The sequence below is a fragment of the Pezoporus occidentalis genome, unplaced genomic scaffold (assembly GCF_034315485.1).
Source record: "Pezoporus occidentalis ecotype Australia unplaced genomic scaffold, CSIRO_AGI_Poc_V1 ctg357, whole genome shotgun sequence".
Taxonomy (NCBI): Eukaryota; Metazoa; Chordata; class Aves; order Psittaciformes; family Psittacidae; genus Pezoporus; species Pezoporus occidentalis.
Window position 1 is genome coordinate 30,624 of NW_026915560.1, and position 18,770 is coordinate 49,393.

Sequence of the window (18,770 nt, forward strand, 5' to 3'; positions counted from 1 at the left end):
TCAACCCTGGTATGTGGTGCTGACCATGGGACCTGATGTGATGCCTACCTTGGGACATGGTGCTGTGGCACAGACTCATCCCAGCCCAGATGGTGCCCAACCAGCCCTGGCCCCGAAGTTTCATAGTGCAGATGGTTCCCAGCTCCTGGTGCATGGGGTTTACTGGGAACATTTGGCATTCCCAAGGGCGGTACTGCAGCCCTGAAGCTCAGGACTCATTGATGGTTATTCTTATTCTTTTAGTCTTTCTTTAATTTCTCTTTAATTTCTTTATTTGTGTTGATGTCCAAGTGCTGTGTTTGGTTAAAACCCCCCAGCCACTGGGGCCTTTGGGTCATGTGTCCCCTTCAGTCCCGGTGGCCACATCCTGGCCTCCCCTGAGCGACCAACATAGGACCGGACTAGGGGAAAAGGGACCAGGGTGGGAAAGGAGAACATATCATAATAACAATCATAATAACCATGGAGTGACAGGGTGGGGGCAGCAGTCACCCAGCCACCCCCGGGCTGGGACCCAGTGCTGCCTGTGCCAGGGGGCTGAGGTGCCAGTGCCAGGGGTTGACCGGTCCCAGCACCCCATCTGGCCCCATCCTTTTTCCAGGGCCCTGTGGGGCTCTGGGTCCTGGGCTCTGTGTTGGGTGCTCAAAGGCCAGGGGTTGCTACAGTGGCCAGAGCCAGCCAGGCGTGATGCCCATAGTTGGGATCCCCCCGGGCTCCAGCAGCTGGTGATGGTTGGGGTGAAGGCTGTGGGTTGATCCCAACCAGACCCCAGCAGGATCTTGGCCAGGCCATGGCTCCCTCAACTCAGGAGGAAGATCCCACAGCCCAGGCAGCTCCGTGCCCTTTCCAGTCCCTTCCAAGCGGATGCCAGCTCTTTCCTGCCATGTGGCTCCATTCCTGGTGGGCACTGGGGCCTGTCTCCATTGCTGGCAATGGCAGGACTGTGCTTCTCGTAGCCAGCACCTCCTTGGCCATGTCTGGTGTGGTTTCAATGTCCAAGCAGAGCAGCCGTGGCTGGGGCTGGATGATCTCTCATGATCTGGACCAGATGATGCAGCCCCCAAAGCACTGAGGGGCAATGGAGGCGACCCAGCACCTTGTCCCCAGCGTGTCACCACGGGGAGCACCACCACTGTGTCAATGGGAGGGAACCTGCCGGACACCCCTCAGCTCCCCGGGGGGGCCCAGTTCTCCCATTCCCATCCCCTCTCATACAGATCTGGGGAGCTGATGCTGGAGCCACGGCGACACTACGGCAAGGCCAGCATTGCCAGTGGCATCAACACTTAAGTGCTTGGGCACAGCTGGGGCTTGGCACCATGGGGCCATCGCCATGTCCTCGGGAGCGCTTTGGGCTCGGTGGAGGCAGGGACAAGTGCTGCACATCCCAGTGCCCCCAGCTCTGCCACGGCACTGTCCCTAAGTGCTACGCGGGGTACGGACGTGCCAGGCCTAACCGCATCCATGAGATGGAGACGCATGTCCCGGTCAGAGCCATTGGCACCCTCAGGTTAAGTGCTGGGGCCGGGCCAAAGGCACCGTGGTGCCCAGAGAGCCCTCGCTGCTGCGCCAAAACCTGAAAGCCCCAACTGGAGACACCCGAACTGGAGCCCCCCCAAGACTCTGGCTCTGCCAGCTACCGTGGGAGAGCTCTGGGCACCAGCGCAGCATAGGAACAAGCATCACCACAGCGCCAGCAGCACCAGAGCCAGCACCTGTGGCAAGCGGCAGCTTTGTTCTCCTCAATGCCCGGTGGTGCTGGTGGTGCCAGTGGCGGTGCCATCCCCACGCAGGGCAGCGGGGGGGTCAGGAGGGGCGAGAGCTGCCCCAGCAGAGCCTGGCCGGAGGGTGATTAATAAATAAATAAATTAAAGCAGGGGACGGTTCCCTCCCGCGCCGGAGCCGCCGCCAGAGCCCAACGGGCCCATCCCGGGGATCCCACTGCTGGCTTCTCCCGTCCTCAGCTGTCACCATGGCCCTGGGGTGGGCAGGGACGTCCCCATCCCCACTGATGCTCCGGAGGTGCGGGATGCAGTGGCTTCCTCCTCTCCCTATCGCCGTGGAGCCGTGCCGGGGCTCTGCGCCGCCCCTTCCCTTCTCCGTCCGGTTGCGTTATTGCACAATGCAAGTCGAATCATGGGGTTGCTGCAGTGTTTCTCCGCGGGGTTTCCATCTCTCTGCGTCTCTGTCCTCTTGCCCCAACATCCAAAGGAACCTCAACGCTTGTTCTTTGTATTTCGAAAAGAAAATAGCAAAAAGAAACCCCCCAAACTCCCACCCCCACAAAAGTGGCAGGAATGAGGCAGGTTCAGAGGTGGGGGGGGGGGTGCGGGGCAGCAGCACCAGTTCTAAGAGCATCCACATCTGTCCACTACCATGCCCGGGATCTTGCCATAGATGATCTGCTGCTTGTCATTGAAGTAGAGCATGTTGATGGGGGACATCTTGGTAGGGGTGCAGCAGGGCCCGGCCGAGCCGCGCGGGTTGGCCTGTTGCACGAGGTGGGTGTGCGGGTACTTCTGCATGAACATGTACTCACACTGCCCCGAGCAGTAGTTGGCTTTGTACCTCTTGGGTGCGATGATCCAGTCCCAGCCGAAGGCCTCGAAGTCCACGGTCAGGGGGTAGCGGCAGCAGCGCGACTCAGTCGAGTGCTCGTCACAATCCAGCCCCAGGTTGCGGCGCGAGCGCTTATTGTTCTCCAGCACCCTCAGCTCCATGAAGGGGTGCTGGGGGGAGAGGAAGGATGAGACCCACTGAGCCACCACCCCATGGTCCCATCATTCCCTCTGCCCAGGTCCCACACAACCCCCTGGAGCTGTCATGGGCCCCATGGAGCTGTTGTTGTCCCCACAGAGCTTTCAGTGGCCTCACGGAGGTGTCACCAGCCCCATGAGGCTGTCATTGTTCCCATGGAGCTGTGACTGTCCCCAAAAGCTGTGACCAGCCCCACAGAGCTGCATCACCACCTGTGACCATCCCCATCACCCTCCACCTCCCCAGGGATGGCCGGGAGCCCCTCAAGTCCCACAGCAGGCACGTACCAGCCCTTCGGCACCAGGCCCCAGTGACGTGACAGCCAGGTCATTGCCGTTGGGGTCGAAGGCGTTGATCTCAATACCCCAGTTGTTCTGCGGCTGCTTGAACCAGTTCTGCAGCACATGCTTGAAGTCGATACTCTGCCAGTGCCCGAGGCGGGAGTTGAGGTCAATCTTGAGTGAGCGGATGCGGATGTGGCGGCTGCCTTCCTCCGTCACCGGCTTCAGGCGGAGGATCTGCAGGTAGACGGTGGAGGTGTGCTGCACGGGCCGCAGGTACACCCACAGCTGTGCCTTCACCACCTTCGTGAACATGACCTTGGGGCTGAAGTTGAAGAAGCAGCAATGGGGGTTGCCCTCGATCTGCACCACGGGGTCCGCTGTGGGAGGAAGGAGGTATCAGGGGCAGCGCCGGGACCCCCCTTGTCATCCTCATCATCCTCATCCTCCTCATCCTCCTTACCCTCATCATCTTCATCCTCCTCATCATCCTTATCCTCACCCTCCTCATCATTCTCATCCTCCTCATCCTCCCCAGGGTAAACTAATCCTCAGTCATTAGCAGGTGAAGGTCGAGCCAGGGGCTGCCCTGGGGCTCATTCCCCTTCATCCTCAGCAAGGTCCTGGCTGTCCCTGACCCCGTGTCACCTGGGATTCAGGATCCCCCATTTGGATGAGGGCTGAGTGGGATGGGGGGGTTCCTGTGACAGTGCCGCAGCTGGCCCATGGCACAGCATGGTTGCCCCAGGCCCCCCACCAGTGCCCCCATGAACCCGCCATGGGGCAGCCCCACACCTCGGTGGGACAGGGACAGGGCTCAGGGGTCCCGCACACCCTCCCCCCACTGCTCTGGCATTCCGTGCTCCGCAAACACATCTGTGTCAAATTGAGCTGGGAATTCCGCCCCCTGCCACGCACCGGTCAGGTTTAATAGCACCCAGCTGCAGCGGGGCCATTTGCTGCAGCGGGGCCTCCCTGGCACATGGGGGTCATGACACAGGGAGCCCCCCAACCGCGCTGTGGGGGCCCGGCACAGACACATCCCCCCTACAATTTGCTGCCCCACAGCCCCACATTAAATCCCTGATCTCCTGGGGAACCCCAAAGCCATGTTGGGTTCCCCCTGGCTCCCAGTTGGGGCAGGTTGTGCCACTCAGCCCCTTGGCCACCAGTTACCAGTGGGACATTGTCCCAACCTGGCCAGCAACCACCACAATGTGTCCCGGTGCTCCTGGTGGCTCTGGGGGCTGTAGATGTGTCTATGGCGGGGGTTGGTTTTGCGGGTTCTCCAGATAAGAGATGCTGGAGTTGGCACCGAAGCCCCTCACCACGGCACCAAGGCACCGGTGGCACCAGTGGCATCAGTGACCTGTGTTCCGGGCTTCATCCTAGCATCCCGGGGGGCACAGGGGGGGTTCTGGGGTGCTGGGAGTGTGGGGAGGTCTGTGCCATGCCGGCTGCCCCTGGCACTGCCAGGATACTCGTCTGGTCACTGTGGCAATGGCGAATAAAGGATAAAGGTCCCTGGGACACCTGGAGGGGGGTGGCTCCCGACCCCCACCCCCCCCCCAAGCTCTTTGTTCCCACTGGGCCACATCTGGGGCTCCCACCCCTGTCCTATTAACCCTTCGCCTAGTGTGGAGGCCTGGAGAGACACCCCCCGCCCAGCTCCAGTCCCGCTACGTGCCAGCAGCGGTGCCATGGTGTCCCCATGTCCCCCCATTCTGCTGACCTTGAGCCCCCCCAGCAGCACCCCCCCAGGACCCCTCATTACGGGTCGTGGGGTCACGGGTAGCCCCTAAATTGGTTTAAGACCCAATTACCCCCCTCGGGGCCCTTCTGCCGAGGGTGGGGGGCGTTGGGGGGGGATGGGATTACCAGGGGGGAACACGAGAGCTTTATGGCTCTGCTGCCTGTGAAGCCCTTTCCCTCCTCCTGCTCAGGAACCATAAAACCCACAAATTGCCCCGGGAGAGGGGATGGGGGGGGGCAATAATCATAATGATAACGGGGCGGCCGCAGCCAGACCCTGCGGTGCATCCGGCTGCGGCGGGGCCGGGACCCCCGGAGAGGAGCTGGGGGCAGGAGCCGCCCCATACTCTTTATGTCTGCCCCCCGCCCCTGGCTGTTAAAAGGGTTGGGGGGAGGCAGGAACCCCCCGGCGGGGCAGCGATTTTATGGGTAATAAAATTTCAAAGCCGCCCGAATCTATTAATGGCTGGGAAGGGAATTGGGACGGGGTGGGGGCAGAGCCTCGCACTTCCCTCCCTTCCGCCAGCCCTTCGCACCCGGCCTCCCTCCCCTTCCCCAGCCCCGTGTCTACCCCCCCTCCCCGTGGGGGTTCTGCAGCCTCATCCCACCACCGGAGCAGGTGGAAGCAGGGAAACTGAGGCATGGGCCAGGCAGAGGAAGGAGGGAAGGATGGACAGAGCAGAGTCTCCCCCATGGCATCCCCCCGGGACACCTGCTGCTGTCACACACTGTCATCCCACTGTCACCCACGGTGACACCCACCCCATGCGCCCAGCATGGTCCCAGCACCCAGTGAACAGTGCCAGTGTCAAGTGCCAGGTCCCTGCACCCATCCCCAGTGCCGGTGCCCAGTTCTCCTACAGACGGGTGCCAGTACCAGGCCCCAGTACCTAGTGTCAGTTCCCAGCACCCAGTGATGAGTCCCAGTGCTGGTGCCAGGTCCCAGCACCCACTACCAGCTCCCAGCACCCAGTGACCGGTTCCAATACCCGTTACAAGTTCCCAGCACCCGCTGGCCATTCCCAGTCCCATCTCAGTTCCCGGTGCCCAGCACCAGCTCTCCCTGTATGCCGGTGAGTGTCCCAGCACTCGCACAGAGCCATCCCGGGTAGAGGGGGGGGGGTGACAGAGGGAAAGTGGGGGGCACCGGGGGGTACCGGGGGCTGCCAGAGGGGAACCGGTGGGGAGTCTCAGAGGGCCGGTACCTGCAAGGGACTTGAGGGGGGACACTGAGGGACACGGGGGTGGGATGGAGGACACTGGGGGTGGGATGGGGGGGATCAGGGGCGGGATGGGGACAGCGGGAGTGGGAAGGGGGACACCGGGGGTGGGATTGGGGTGCCCGCCGGCGAAGTTTGGAGCGGCGGCGGGGCGGAACAAAGGCGGCACTGACTTTCCTGGGCCATGCTGATGACGGTCTCGGTGGTGGCGTGGTACTCGTCCTCCTCCAGGTACTCGTCGTGCTGCAGCGAGTCCCCCTGGAAGTCGTGGAGGTCGAGGAGCTGCTGGAGCGGGGGGGCCTTGGGCAGCAGCTGCTTCACCACCTCCCGGGTGATGTTGGGCGCTTCCTTCAGCCGCAGCTTGCTCAGAATCTGAGACTTGATGCTCTCCAGCCGCAGCTCTTTGCTGTGCCTCCGCCACAGGCACACCGGGCAGGAGGGCTCCGGAGCGCTCCCCGTTCCCGTAGTGCCCCCCCCTCCCGTTCCCACCGCCGCCGCCGCCGCCGCCAAGAGGCAAAGCACCACCGGGGCCATACCGGGAAGCAAAACGTCCCCACCACCACCGGGGGCCGGGCCCCCCCCGTTCCGCTTCCACCGCAACGTTTTTAACGGGGGGGAGGAGGGAGAAAACAGGGAGGGGAGGGGGGGGCGCGGCGGAACGGGAGGAAGGCGGGAACGGTGCCGGGGGGCGGGGAAGCGGGGGGGGGGGTGGAAGGAAAAAGGGGAGGGGGGGGGAAAGGAAAAAAAAGCGGCGGTAACGGCGGCCCCGTGGTTTTATACCCCAAGAGAAGTGTGTCGTCACCGGCCATGATTGGCTGCGGCCGCACAAAAGAGGTTCGGGCAGGGGCTTGGCACCAGCCGCCGCCGGCCCCCCGAGCACCGGGAACGGCCTCGCAGCCACCGGGTCGGAGCGATGCCGCCCCCCGCGTCAAATCCTTCCCTTGTAACGGGTGGCGGCACCGGTGGGACCCAACTCCTGGCAAGTGCGGCAGGGCGGGGGGACCCCGACACTTGCCGAGAGTTGGGTCCCACCGTGCCGCCCCGGTAAACCGGGGATACGCATCCCGGTGGGTGTCTACGTGTGTTATCCCGTCCCCCCCGCTGCCCTGCTCCCCATCAGAACCATGGAGAGAGCAAACTGGAGGCTCGGCAAACCCGTGGTAGCGGGGCTGCAACCGGTCACTCTCCCTTCTAGTGGTGCAGAGACGCCCCCCTACGATACCAAACCGGCACCGGTGGGGTGAAGGTGACGAAGGAGCCACCCCTTTATCCCGTTATCCCATTATCCTCCCCCCAGCTACTCCCCACTACCGGAGCGGTGTCAAGCGCATCCCGCCAGGGGGCGACACAGCGGAGCCGGTAATACCGAAGAGGGGCGAGGGCGCCACCGTGTGGCGCTGGGAGACACAACCCGCACCGGTACCTCGGGGGGGGGTGGTCCCGGAGGAGGTGGGATGAGGCGGGAGGGAAGTGCTTGCTACGGGGGGTGCCCCCCAACCGTTCCCGGTGCGGCCGTTCCCCGTTCCCTGTGGCATCACCGAATCTCGGTATCACTGGTCCCGCGGCGGCGGAAGCTACAAAGCAACAAGCGGAAGCGGGTGGCTGCGCGGGGAGCATTGACAGCAGCGCATCCCCCCCCCCGCAGCCCCGCTGGCGGTTTTACGTCCGCCGCTCGGTACCGAGGGAGTTAAAGCGGCGCCGTGACGCGGCCCGTCCGGCCCCGCCCCACGGGCCGCCCTCCAGGAGCTGCGAGAGGCACCGGCCCCGGTAACGGCAAAGCGGGGGGGGGGGGGGGCGGGGGGGAATGGGAATGGGCTCGGGACCCTCCCGGGGGCATCGCAGGTGGGGGGAGCAGAGAAGGGTGTCCGGGGGGAGGGCACACGGGCTCCCCGGGGCGGGGGGAACACGAGAGATCCGGGGGGGGTCCCAGGATAGGTCTCGCTGTGGGGCGTCGGCCCAGTCACCTCTCACGGCTCCGAGGGCAGTGGGGACCTGTCCCCCCGGCCCTGCTGTGTCTTGTGGCCAGCCCCACGTCTTTGTCCCCCTGTCCCCATTCCCATGTCTCCACGTGTCCACATCCCCATCCCCATGTCCCTATTTCCCATGTCCCCACAGTCCCACGTCCCTACATCCATGTCCCCATATTCTCATGGCCCCATGACCCCATCCTCACATCACACGTCCCTACATCCCCACATCCAGGTCCCTACGTCCAAGCTATGGCCTCTGGCATTGGGTGGGATCACTGTAGCCAGGTCCCCACCCTGCCCAAACCCCAAAACCACTGGGCTGGGTGGTGGGGCCAGGCAGGAGGTGGGAGGCCACATCACCGCAGTGCCACGTCCCCTCAGCCCCGTGTCCCCCAGCCCTGGCCATGGCTGGGCTGCTCCAGGCCCTGGTGAGTGCCTCAGAGAAGGCTGCGGATATCGCCCGGCTGTGCCGGCAGGAGCAGCCGCTCTTCCAGCTCCTGGTGGCCGAGAAGACAGGACCTGACCGGAACCAGAGGTTTCTGCAGGACTTCAAGACGCTGGCAGATGTCCTCATCCAGGAGGTCATCAAGCATGACCTGGGGAAGGAGGTAGGGACGGGATGGGGTGGATGGCATGGAATGGCATGGCATGGCATGGCATGGGGTGGGACAGGGTGGGATGAGGTGAGGGCTCCCCCTGCGCTGCAGCTGAGCCATCCTGTCCCCAGTTCCCTGAGCTGCAGGGCCACATCCACGGCGAAGAGTCCAGCGAGTTCAGGAGCCCTGAGGGTGAGTCTGGGGGTGCAGCAGGGCTGGGGGGGGGCACCCCCACTCAGAGGTTGGTGCTGAAGCCAGGGCACCACAGGGGAGATGGTGACGGTGCGGGTGTGCGCCACCCCGGAGGACACGGCAGCGCTGCTGCTGGCGGTGCTGGAGCCTGAGCGCAAGGCCGCGGAGCTGCTGTCGGATGCTGTGCACCGTGACGTGGCACTGGCAGATGCGGCGTTGGCTGGTGTGGAGCTGAGCATCCCCCCACAGGACCTGGCCATCTGGATAGACCCCATCGGTGAGGGGGTGCTGGCACAGGCTGGGTCAGGATCCCCCCATCCCCATGGCTGAGCTCCGGCTTCACCCACAGACTCCACCAACGAGTACATCCGTGGGAGCGAGGATGTGGGCCCCATTGATGGCATTGCTCCAGCTGGGCTGTGCTCTGCGCTGGTGCTCATCGGTGCCTACAACCGGCACACGGGCTGCCCTGTGCTGGGTGTCATCAACGAGCCCTTCTTCCAGCGGGACTGCAAGACACGCAGGTACCTGCACCATGGGCAGCACTGGGGTTAGCAGGACCCCACCGGTGCTTGCACTGAGGGTCCCCATCCCCGCAGGTGGCAGGGCCGGTACCACTGGGGTGTTGCTTATGGGGACACGCGGCTGAGCTCACTGAGCCCCCCAGTATCGTCGCGGGTGCCACGCGTGGTGCTGAGCCGTGCCGAGGCACCAGCAGTGCGGGCAGCGCTGAAGCCTCTCTGCGGCGGGCGCCTGCTCTTCGCTGCTGGTGCCGGGTACAAGCTGCTCTGTGTCATCCTCGGGCTGGCAGACGTCTATGTGCTCTCGGAGGGCAGCACCTTTGCCTGGGACGCCTGCGCTCCTCATGCCATCCTGCGTGCCCTGGGCGGGGGGATCGTGGCCTTGGCAGGGGCCCTGCAGGTGCGGCGAGCAGGGGGCATCGGGACCCCCCCTGAGCTGGTATACAACTGCCCCATAGATGGGGCGGATGGGGCTGAGCGCTGGGCAAACTGTGGCGGCCTTGTGGCCTATGTGGACCCCCAGCACCTTGAGGCCGTGCTGGCCACGCTGGACACCATGCCGAGGCTCTGAGAGCATGGGGGCTGGGGGGGTGGGTCACAGGGTGGCAGGACCAGGGTATAGGGTGTCTGGGACCAAGGGTGGTGGGTCACTGGATCGTCAGGTCGTAGAGTATAGGACATCAGGGATCTCTGAGTGCAGTGTATGACGTGTCTGGTACCTCAGGGTGCAGCTTACGGGGTGTCGGGGACCTCTGAGTGCAGACTTTGGGGTTTTCAGGGGGTGGACCAAGGGTGGCAGGATGCTGGGACCCGGGCTGCTGTTGTGGGGTGTCCGGGATGCTGGGGATGCAGTTATGGGGTCCCAGCTGCGGTGTCTTTGCGATGGGAGCTCTGTGGTACTCCCCCGCCCTCCAAAGTCCCCCATTAAAGCATCCCCCGCACCCGGTGTCTGTTCTGCTGGGGGGAGGGCGGGACCCGCGGGAGGGCCGGGCGGGACCGGGGCGGTGCCGGTGCTGCCCGAGGACTCGCCCCGGTCCCGTCACATGATCGCGGAGCGGGCGGTGAAGCAGGGGCGCCGGTGAGCGCCCGGGGACGGGAACGGGAACGGGAACGGGAACGGGAACGGGAACAGGAGCGGGAGCGGGAGCGGGTGCGGGTGGGGGAGCATAAGCATAAGCAGAGGAGGGGACAGGAACGGGAGCGGGGACAGGAACGGGAGCGGTACCGGGGCTGAGCGGCGGCTCCTGCAGGACGGGCCATGGCGGTCGAGGGGGGGATGAAATGCGTGAAGTTCCTGGTTTTCGTGTTCAACTTCATCTTCTGGGTGAGTGCGGGGCCTGGGAGGGGGGGAACCGGGTGGGGAACCGGCGGGGAACAGGAGAGAAGCGGGAGGGAACCGGGGGAGGAGGACTCGGGGCCCGCCCCAGTCTCACGTCAGGCCGCGGCCCCTCTCGGTGGGAGTCAGGGCACCCCGGGGTGGGAGGGGGGGTCCTGCCCGATGCCCCCCGCCGCCATCAGTAGGTTCCAGGAGTAACGCGGCCGGTACCGGCGGTACCAGGGACACCAAGGCCGGGGGCTGGCATACACACACACCCCCCCAGGGGGTGACCGGGACCCCGCGGTCCCTGCAGGGCTCCCGCGGGGGGGGTCAGGGGGAGGTTTGGGGAAGTCGGGGTGAGGAAGGAGGCGCCAACGGCCGAGGCGGGGAGTGGGGGCACAAACCGGAGCTTTCCTGGCGCCCCCCCCAGTGGGGAGTGACTCGTCCCGGTCCCCACCCGGTCCTGTGGGGCTGAGTCACCCCTGAAGGGCCTCGGGCCACCCGCCAGCGGGGGGGGGCGGGCGGGCCGCGACTGAGACACCGGCGCCAGCCCCCCCCCCCCCCCCCCGACTCTCCAGGAGTGTTTGTGCAGCCGGGCCCGGCCCCGCGAGCAAACAGGGGCCGGGGGGGGGGGAACCGAGCCCGGGCTGACACCTCCACACCCTGCCCTGGACCCCCAGCACCGGGGGGGGGGCTGGCGCTGGGCACCCCCCCCCCGCAGCCTCTCCCCGTGGCGGGAAGGCTGCACTTCATCCTGGACTTCCTAGTGTTCCGCAGCAGCCAGCACCGGGGGTGTCTGTCCATGGGGCAGGATCGGGCTCCCCGTACCCCACTGCACCCCCAGAGCGTGCTGGGATAGGAGGGCGAGGGGGTCCCTACTTTGAAGACAACCCCCCCGTCAAAGGGTGCATGCAGGTGCCCCCCCTCATCGGCGGGGTCCGGCTGCCCCCCAACGGCTCTGCCCCCCCAGGTGTGCGGCGTCGCCCTTGTGGCCATCGGGATCTACACACAGGTGGCGCTGGATAAGGCGCTGGTGGTGAGCACGGCCTCAGCCGCTGGCACCCCTGTGGCCATCCTGGTCCTCGGCATCATCATCTTCTTCATCTCCTTCTTTGGCTGCTGCGGAGCCTGGAAGGAGAGTTACTGCATGGTCACCACGGTAAGCACCTGGACCCCCGAGACCACCACAAACACCCCCCAGAGCTGCCCAAACACCCCTCAAACACTCCCCAAGACTCCCTCACTGCACCCTGGAAGGAGAGTTACTGCATGGTCACCACAGTGAGTGCCCAGGCTCTCCAGACACCCCCAGAGACTCCCAAGAACCCACACTGCATCTTGACCCCCCCTTTAACACCCACCCTGACTCCCCCCACTGCACCCTGACACCCCAACCTCCTCCCCCCACAGTTCGCTGTCCTCCTCAGCATCATCTTCCTGGTGGAGGTTGCCGCTGCCATCGCCGGATACGTCTTCAAGGACAAGGTGGGGATGAGCCGGGGGGGGGGGAGGCACGGCCCCATCCAGGGGTGCTGGGACGCCTCTGACCCCCCCAGCCCTTCTGTACCCCGCCCCCAGGTGCGCTCGGTGCTTGAGGATGGGCTCTGGGATGCCATGAACAAGTATGGGGAGGATAAAGCCCTGACGGAGGCAGTGGATGAGCTCCAGAGGAATGTGAGCAACGGGATGGAGGGGGGACACGTGGGAACCCCCCCCTTGACCCACTGGGGACCCCACTGACCATCCCTCTCTGCAGTTCTCTTGCTGTGGAGCCAACAACTACACAGACTGGAGCAGCATCGAATGGTTCCGGGTGAACAACACAGTGCCTCGGTCCTGCTGCCGTGTCAACAGCACATCCTGCAACGTGCGCCCCAGCCCTGCCACCGTCTATGAGAACGTGAGACACCCCCAGACCTCTGTGACCCCCCCAGGGTCCCCACAGCACCCCCCCTGAGCCCCTCTGTGCCCCCCAGGGCTGCCTCCAGAGCATCGAAGCCTGGATGAAGAAGAACATCCTCATAGTGGCTCCTGTGGCTTTGGGAATCGCCTTCTTTGAAGTGGGATATGGAGCTGAGCCCCCCACTTCCATCCCCATGTGGGGGGCTGAGGCCCCTCTTCCATCCCCATGTGCGGGGCTGGCTCTTCCCCCCAGCCTGGTGTATGGGGCTGAGCAAGGTGGACATCACCCCATTCTCCTCTCTCTGTCTAGATCCTGGGCATCATCTTTGCCTGCTGTCTCATGAAGGGCATCCGCAGCGGCTATGAGGTCATGTAGCCCCCCCCCCCAGCTCCCACTGCTGCACACTAGGAGAGCTGTGGGGGGCTCTGCAGGACCCAACGTGCCAAAACCCTACCATAGCCTAAGGTTGGGAATAAAAGCTTCCATAGATCCCTGTGTCCCAGCACTGGGGTGGGATGTGGGTGGATCATTGAGCACGCAGGGGTGCGCCATGGTTCATGTGTCACCGGAGGGGGTGTTTTTATTGACAGCACTTGTGGGGGGAGCACAGCTTGGTCTGGGGGGATCAGCGGACGCGATGGGCAGGCTTGGGCAGGATGGTGGCCAGGACCAGGTCCACGATGCAGGTGGGGAGGTAGGAGGCGGGGAGCCAGAGCAGCTTGGCATCCCAGCCTGCGCTGTAGCGGGTGCGTGGGTAGCGGGCGCTCAGTGCGTGCTCCATGCACCACGTCACCTTGGCCAGGTCCGTGTCACAGATGAGGTTCATGATGAAGCGCTGCACCTTGAGGTCTGGGGGGGGGGGAAGGGAATGGGGTCTCAGGCACGGCGGTGCTGCGAGGGCTGGAGCAGCTCTGCCTGGAACCGGGCTGAGAGAGCTGGGCTGGCTTAGCCTGGAGAAGAGAAGGCTCCTTAAGGGGAGACCTTAGAGCAGCTCCAGTGCCTAAAGGGGCTACAGGAAACCTGGAGAAGGGCCTGCAGGGACAGGACAAGGGGAATGGTTTTAACCTGCCGAGGGGAGACTGAGATGAGATCTTAGGCAGAAGTTCGTCACCATGAGGATGTTGGGACATGGAATGGGTTGAACAGAGAAGGTTTGGATGCCCCATCCCTGGCAGTGTTCAAGGCCAGGCTGGAGCAACCCACTCTAGTGGAACTGGAGGAGCTTTAAGGTCCCTTCAACTCAAACCCTCCCCTCTGAGGGCCTCGGGGGGTGCGTCTGCCCCACTCACACTGCCGGAAATAGTCCTCCCCATAGCTGAGGCGCGTCTCAGGTGCCAGCCGCTCCCAGAGCTGCTGCAGGGATCCCTCGATGCTCTCCAGGTCCGTCACTGCTGTCTTGAAGAACCCAGGCTCCACAATGCTCACCTTGACCCCGAAGTGGTACATGTCGCGCCTGCGGGATGCAGGGGGTCAGCGCCATGGGGCTGGGGATGCTGCTGGTGATGAGGGCTCCAGCACCCACCGCAGGCTGTCACTGAAGGCCTCGATGCAGTACTTGGACACACAGTAGCCACCGCCATTTGCTGCAAGGCGGCCCAGGACACTGGAGGTGTTGACCACACGGCCCCGCGCCCGCTTCAGCAGTGGCAGTAGCAGCAGCGTCACCTCGATGGCTCCAAAGGCGTTGACATCCATGACCTGGCGATAGTCCTCCAGCACCATCCACTCCGTGGGGCCGATGGGATTGGCCACTCCGGCATTGTTCACCAGCCCAAAGAGACCTGGAGGGGGTGTGCCATGGGGAGGCGGGGGGGGTGGCGCTAGCCCTGGTGTGTTCCCCCACTTGTCCATCCTGCCCTGGACCCCACACACCCCACAGCACCACCAGTCGAGACCATCTTGCTCCATAGCCCTTCTTGAGCCAACCCTTATCCTCTGCCCTACTGGTATCCCCCTGCTCTGCCCTACAACACCTCATCAGGGACTCTGAATCCTGGGGACCCCCCGTGCCCCCTTATGGAGCTACTTGTCTTGATCTATAGCATCCCTTGGTGGGTCCCATCCTCTTGTCCTACAGCACCCACCTCTCCTGAGACCACCCATCCTGCTCCTTACTGATGGACCTCATCCCATACCTCACAGGACCTCCCTGGCTCCGATCCTGCCCCCAGGTCTCATCCTGCCCCACAGACCCCATCCCACCCCATAGTCCCCGCCTCATGCCCCATCCCCACTCACCTCTGTCGCCCACCTCATTGCTCACCCACTCGACGGCGCAGCGGATGCTGTCAGGGCGGGTGAGGTCGAGCAGGGTGGTGCGGAGGTGCCCAGGGCAGCCGCGGCGCAGCGCCTCGGCGCCGGCGGGGGTGAGGCAGGCAGCGAGCACGCGGTACCCGCGCCGCGCCAGGCGCCGCGCCAGCAGCTGCCCGAAGCCGCTGTCGCAGCCCGTCACCAGCACAAACTTGTCCTGCACCGACGGCAGCGTCTGCCGGTCCCGCAGCAGCCACAGCAGCGCCCAGCACAGCACCACCAGTGCCACCGCCAGCCACATCGTAGGGGCTGTGGGGCAGGGGGGCAGTGGGACTGGAGCCCTCTACATTAGGGACCCCCCTGCCTCGGTCACCCCATCACCCATAAACCACAGTGGGCACCACAAGGTCAATGCCCTGCCCCACACTATGGGGGTCATCACCCATAACAATACATGCCCCCTTCCAGCACCATCAGCAGCCACGTTATGGGGGCTGTGAGGCACAGGGGGACAGTGGGATTGGAGCCTCAACAGCAGAGATGCCACGCCATGGTCACCCTCTGCACCCCACCTTCAAGCTCATCACCCATAAAGCCATGGTGGGCACCCCAGGGTCGCTGCCCTGCCCCACACTAGGTGGGTCAGGCCCACACACGCACACAGGGAGGGTGGGGGAAAGGGGGCTGAGGAAGCTTCTCCCACCCACCTTGCTCCAGCTCCGGGCTCCCAGTGTCTGGATGGGATCAACCGGATGCGGTGTCAGCGCCTGGCCGGGACCCAGCAGTGACACTAGGGGGAGGAACTGAGGGGGTCCCTGCTGCTCCCCTCACCCCCATTTAACTCTGTCCCCCCCTGCCCTGCACTGGGAGGTGACCATCACCCTGGCATCTGGGATCCCCCAACCCACATAACCCCCTCCAGTCAAGACAGCTTATGGGGGGCTGTGTCCCCCTCCAGGAGCCCCTTCTGGGGGGTCTTAGTGGGGGGTCAGGGCCCCCCCATTGCTCCCAGAAGTGGGTGCTGTTGGGGGCTCTGGTGAAGGGACCCCAAAGCCAGGTGCTGCAGGGCACAGGCAGCTCCCCCTGCCCAGGCAGGGCACTAGCGGCTATGGGGTAGCCCCCCAGGTCCCCCAGGCTGAGTTGGGGTCGAGGGAGGACCCCACCCCCTATATTCCCCCTACCTTCGGTGGGGCAGCACCTGCAGCTGCGGCAGTGGCTCTGGTTTGAGTGACCCGGGGGGGGGGCCACGGCTGCTCCTCCCTTGGTGCTGCAGCCAAAGTCCCCCCTCCCCCACCGGGCTGGGTGCAGCTCCGGGGGGGGGGGGTTAATGGGGTGCATGGGGGGCACTGGAACACCCCTCACCATGTTGGGGTCTCTCATTATGAGTGGAGCCTGGGGGAGGTGCTGAAGGCAGCCCCCCAGGCACACAGATCCCCCCAGGTGCCCTTTGCAGCCCCCCAAGGTGCGGGGGTGGGGCCGAGCTCGCGGGGGGGGGGGGGGGGGGGGGAGGTGGGGGGATTAGAGCCTCAGGCCCGAAGGAGCCCTTTGTCCTGGAGCAAGAGGGGCCTCAGGGCTTAGTGCTAAAGAGGATGAGGAGGCTTAGGAGGGGGCCATGGCACAAGCAGCCTTTATTGCGGGGAGGGGGGGGTCGGGACCCGGGGGTGTCAGGAGCAGGGTGGCTGGAGCTGTCCCTTGTACACGTACTCCAGCGCGGTGGCAATGGTCCTCATGTCCATCTCGATGCTGCGCGCCCAGTTCTCCACGTCACCAATCTCCTGTGGGATAAGGGGGAGGAATGTCAATGGGATTTGGGATCACCCCCTCTTCCATCAACCACTGATGTTGGGACCCCCCCAGCACATGGTGACACCAGGGATGCCGCATCCCTCTGTGTATCTCAAAGGGAATCCCAGCTCCCTGGGTATGGGGTGACACCCCCTGCTCTATGGCAGTGGGGGGAGGGGGGGCCCCCACCTTGAGGGCCTGGTTGAAGTTCTCCACCATGGTGATCCATTGCCCTGTCTGCTTGGCAAACTGTGCTGCCTGGACCTGCAGTGTCTTCACCTCGTGGTCCAGCTTCCGCTGGTTCACATAGGCCTGTGCCACGCTGCGAGGGGAGCACGGAAGGGGACATTGCGTTAGTCCCAAGGAGAGGATTTGGGTGGGAAAAGGCTTTCGGGGTACCCAGGCTGGGTTTTGGGGGGTCTCTGCCCCGGATGGGGGGGGTTATAGGGATGCAGGGATCAACAGATGCAGATTTGGGAGTGGGGTCCCTGGGGAGGAGGTTTGGGGGGTGAAGGGGCACCAGTGTCGGGGTGTACCAGTGTTGGGGGGCTCCCTGTTTCAAAAGGGGAAAAGGGTCTGGGGGGACTCAGGGGGAGCCCACATGGTGGGGATAAGGGTTGGGGGCTCCCAAGGAGGTTCAGGGGGTCCCATTGCTCACCCCATGCTGAGGTGATCCCTATGGGAGTGTCCCTATGGGGGTCCCGTTGCTCACCCCACGTTGAGGTGACCCCTATGGGAGTGTCCCTATGGGGGTCCCGTTGCTCACCCCACGTTGAGGTGATCCCTATGGGAGTGTCCCTATGGGGGTCCCGTTGCTCACCCCACGTTGAGGTGATCCCTATGGGAGTGTCCCTATGGGGGTCCCGTTGCTCACCCCACGTTGAGGTGATCCCTATGGGAGTGTCCCTATGGGGGTCCCGTTGCTCACCCCACGTTGAGGTGATCCCTATGGGAGTGTCCCTATGGGGGTCCCGTTGCTCACCCCACGTTGAGGTGATCCCTATGGGAGTGTCCCTATGGGGGTCCCGTTGCTCACCCCACGTTGAGGTGATCCCTATGGGAGTGTCCCTATGGGGGTCCCGTTGCTCACCCCACGTTGAGGTGATCCCTATGGGAGTGTCCCTATGGGGGTCCCGTTGCTCACCCCACGTTGAGGTGATCCCTATGGGAGTGTCCCTATGGGGGTCCCGTTGCTCACCCCACGTTGAGGTGATCCCTATGGGAGTGTCCCTATGGGGGTCCCGTTGCTCACCCCACGTTGAGGTGACCCCTATGGGAGTGTCCCTATGGGGGTCCCGTTGCTCACCCCACGTTGAGGTGATCCCTATGGGAGTGTCCCTATGGGGGTCCCGTTGCTCACCCCACGTTGAGGTGATCCCTATGGGAGTGTCCCTATGGGGGTCCCGTTGCTCACCCCACGTTGAGGTGACCCCTATGGGAGTGTCCCTATGGGGGTCCCGTTGCTCACCCCACGTTGAGGTGACCCCTATGGGAGTGTCCCTATGGGGGTCCTGTTGCTCACCCCACGTTGAGGTGACCCCTATGGGAGTGTCCCTATGGGGGTCCTGTTGCTCACCCCACGTTGAGGTGATCCACCAGCGCCTCTGTGAGCCGAGTGGCGGCCGCGATTGCCTCCCTGCGCCTCCGCTCTGCCGTGACGTCACAGGGGCGGCGTGACGTCACCGCGGCTGACGGTGACATCACACCTTGCCGATCCGCCCCCCTCCTACCCCCAATACCCCAGCCGCCAGTCTTCCCCTCCCCCCCCCCCCGCCCTGACGGAGAGCCCCGCCAGCCAATGGAGTTTCCCCCCGCGCAGAGCGGCAGCCGCCGGTGCCAATCAGAAGCTCCCCGCCCCGCGGTTGCCATGGGGACGGGGCGGGCTCACCCTGCAGCTCGCGCCGCTCGCTCTGCCGCGACTGATGCTCCTTCAGCAGCCGGGACAGCATGGCGGCGGAGACACGTGACTGTGGCCTCCGCGTCACCGGCACGTGACCCGCGCCGCCCGCCCCCTGAGGGGCCTCGATGGCGGGTGAAGGCGTGTATGGGACCTATGGGGGTCTATAGTTGCCTATGGGGCTTTATAGGGGCCCTCTGGGGGGATATGGGGGTCTATAGGGGAGAATACAGGGGTCTATCGGTGTCTGTGGGGGGGATACAGGGCTCTATCAGTGGTCTGTGGGGGTGGATACAGGGCTCTATAGGGGGTCTGTGGGGGTATACGG

At 64.5% G+C, this 18,770-nt stretch overlaps 5 protein-coding genes across 6 annotated transcripts; 2 read left to right on the plus strand and 3 right to left on the minus strand.

The window, feature by feature from the left end:
* Positions 1–251: 251 nt before the first annotated feature.
* GDF11 (growth differentiation factor 11) lies at positions 252–6,929 on the minus strand. 2 transcript variants are annotated; one of them, XM_062630559.1, is made up of 4 exons: positions 6,184–6,929; positions 3,045–3,418; positions 2,569–2,729; positions 252–2,489 (listed from the first exon to the last, which is right to left on the minus strand). In XM_062630559.1, the coding sequence occupies exons 1-4, from the start codon at positions 6,542–6,544 to the stop codon at positions 2,372–2,374; spliced, it is 1,014 nt and encodes a 337-aa protein (XP_062486543.1). In that variant the 5' UTR covers positions 6,545–6,929; the 3' UTR covers positions 252–2,371. The 2 variants fall into 2 exon arrangements, with proteins under 2 accessions (XP_062486543.1, XP_062486541.1); XM_062630557.1 differs by having other exon boundaries at positions 252–2,729; positions 6,184–6,928.
* Positions 6,930–8,302: 1,373 nt separating this feature from the next.
* INPP1 (inositol polyphosphate-1-phosphatase) lies at positions 8,303–10,230 on the plus strand. The gene is made up of 5 exons (XM_062630570.1): positions 8,303–8,588; positions 8,708–8,768; positions 8,845–9,045; positions 9,118–9,292; positions 9,368–10,230. Exons 1-5 carry the CDS (start codon positions 8,385–8,387, stop codon positions 9,858–9,860), a joined length of 1,134 nt encoding a protein of 377 aa, XP_062486554.1. The 5' UTR covers positions 8,303–8,384; the 3' UTR covers positions 9,861–10,230.
* Positions 10,231–10,469: 239 nt separating this feature from the next.
* CD63 (CD63 molecule) lies at positions 10,470–12,999 on the plus strand. The gene is made up of 7 exons (XM_062630572.1): positions 10,470–10,613; positions 11,578–11,766; positions 12,018–12,092; positions 12,186–12,281; positions 12,364–12,507; positions 12,584–12,667; positions 12,820–12,999. Exons 1-7 carry the CDS (start codon positions 10,548–10,550, stop codon positions 12,883–12,885), a joined length of 720 nt encoding a protein of 239 aa, XP_062486556.1. The 5' UTR covers positions 10,470–10,547; the 3' UTR covers positions 12,886–12,999.
* Positions 13,000–13,064: 65 nt separating this feature from the next.
* Positions 13,065–15,571, minus strand: RDH5 (retinol dehydrogenase 5). Its single transcript, XM_062630571.1, has 5 exons — positions 15,468–15,571; positions 14,749–15,069; positions 14,033–14,291; positions 13,800–13,963; positions 13,065–13,359 (listed from the first exon to the last, which is right to left on the minus strand). The coding sequence occupies exons 2-5, from the start codon at positions 15,059–15,061 to the stop codon at positions 13,136–13,138; spliced, it is 960 nt and encodes a 319-aa protein (XP_062486555.1). The 5' UTR covers positions 15,062–15,069; positions 15,468–15,571; the 3' UTR covers positions 13,065–13,135.
* An 811-nt stretch (positions 15,572–16,382) lies between these two features.
* On the minus strand, positions 16,383–18,588 carry BLOC1S1 (biogenesis of lysosomal organelles complex 1 subunit 1). The gene is made up of 4 exons (XM_062630573.1): positions 18,434–18,588; positions 18,122–18,233; positions 16,735–16,867; positions 16,383–16,535 (listed from the first exon to the last, which is right to left on the minus strand). Exons 1-4 carry the CDS (start codon positions 18,492–18,494, stop codon positions 16,425–16,427), a joined length of 417 nt encoding a protein of 138 aa, XP_062486557.1. The 5' UTR covers positions 18,495–18,588; the 3' UTR covers positions 16,383–16,424.
* Positions 18,589–18,770: the final 182 nt, after the last annotated feature.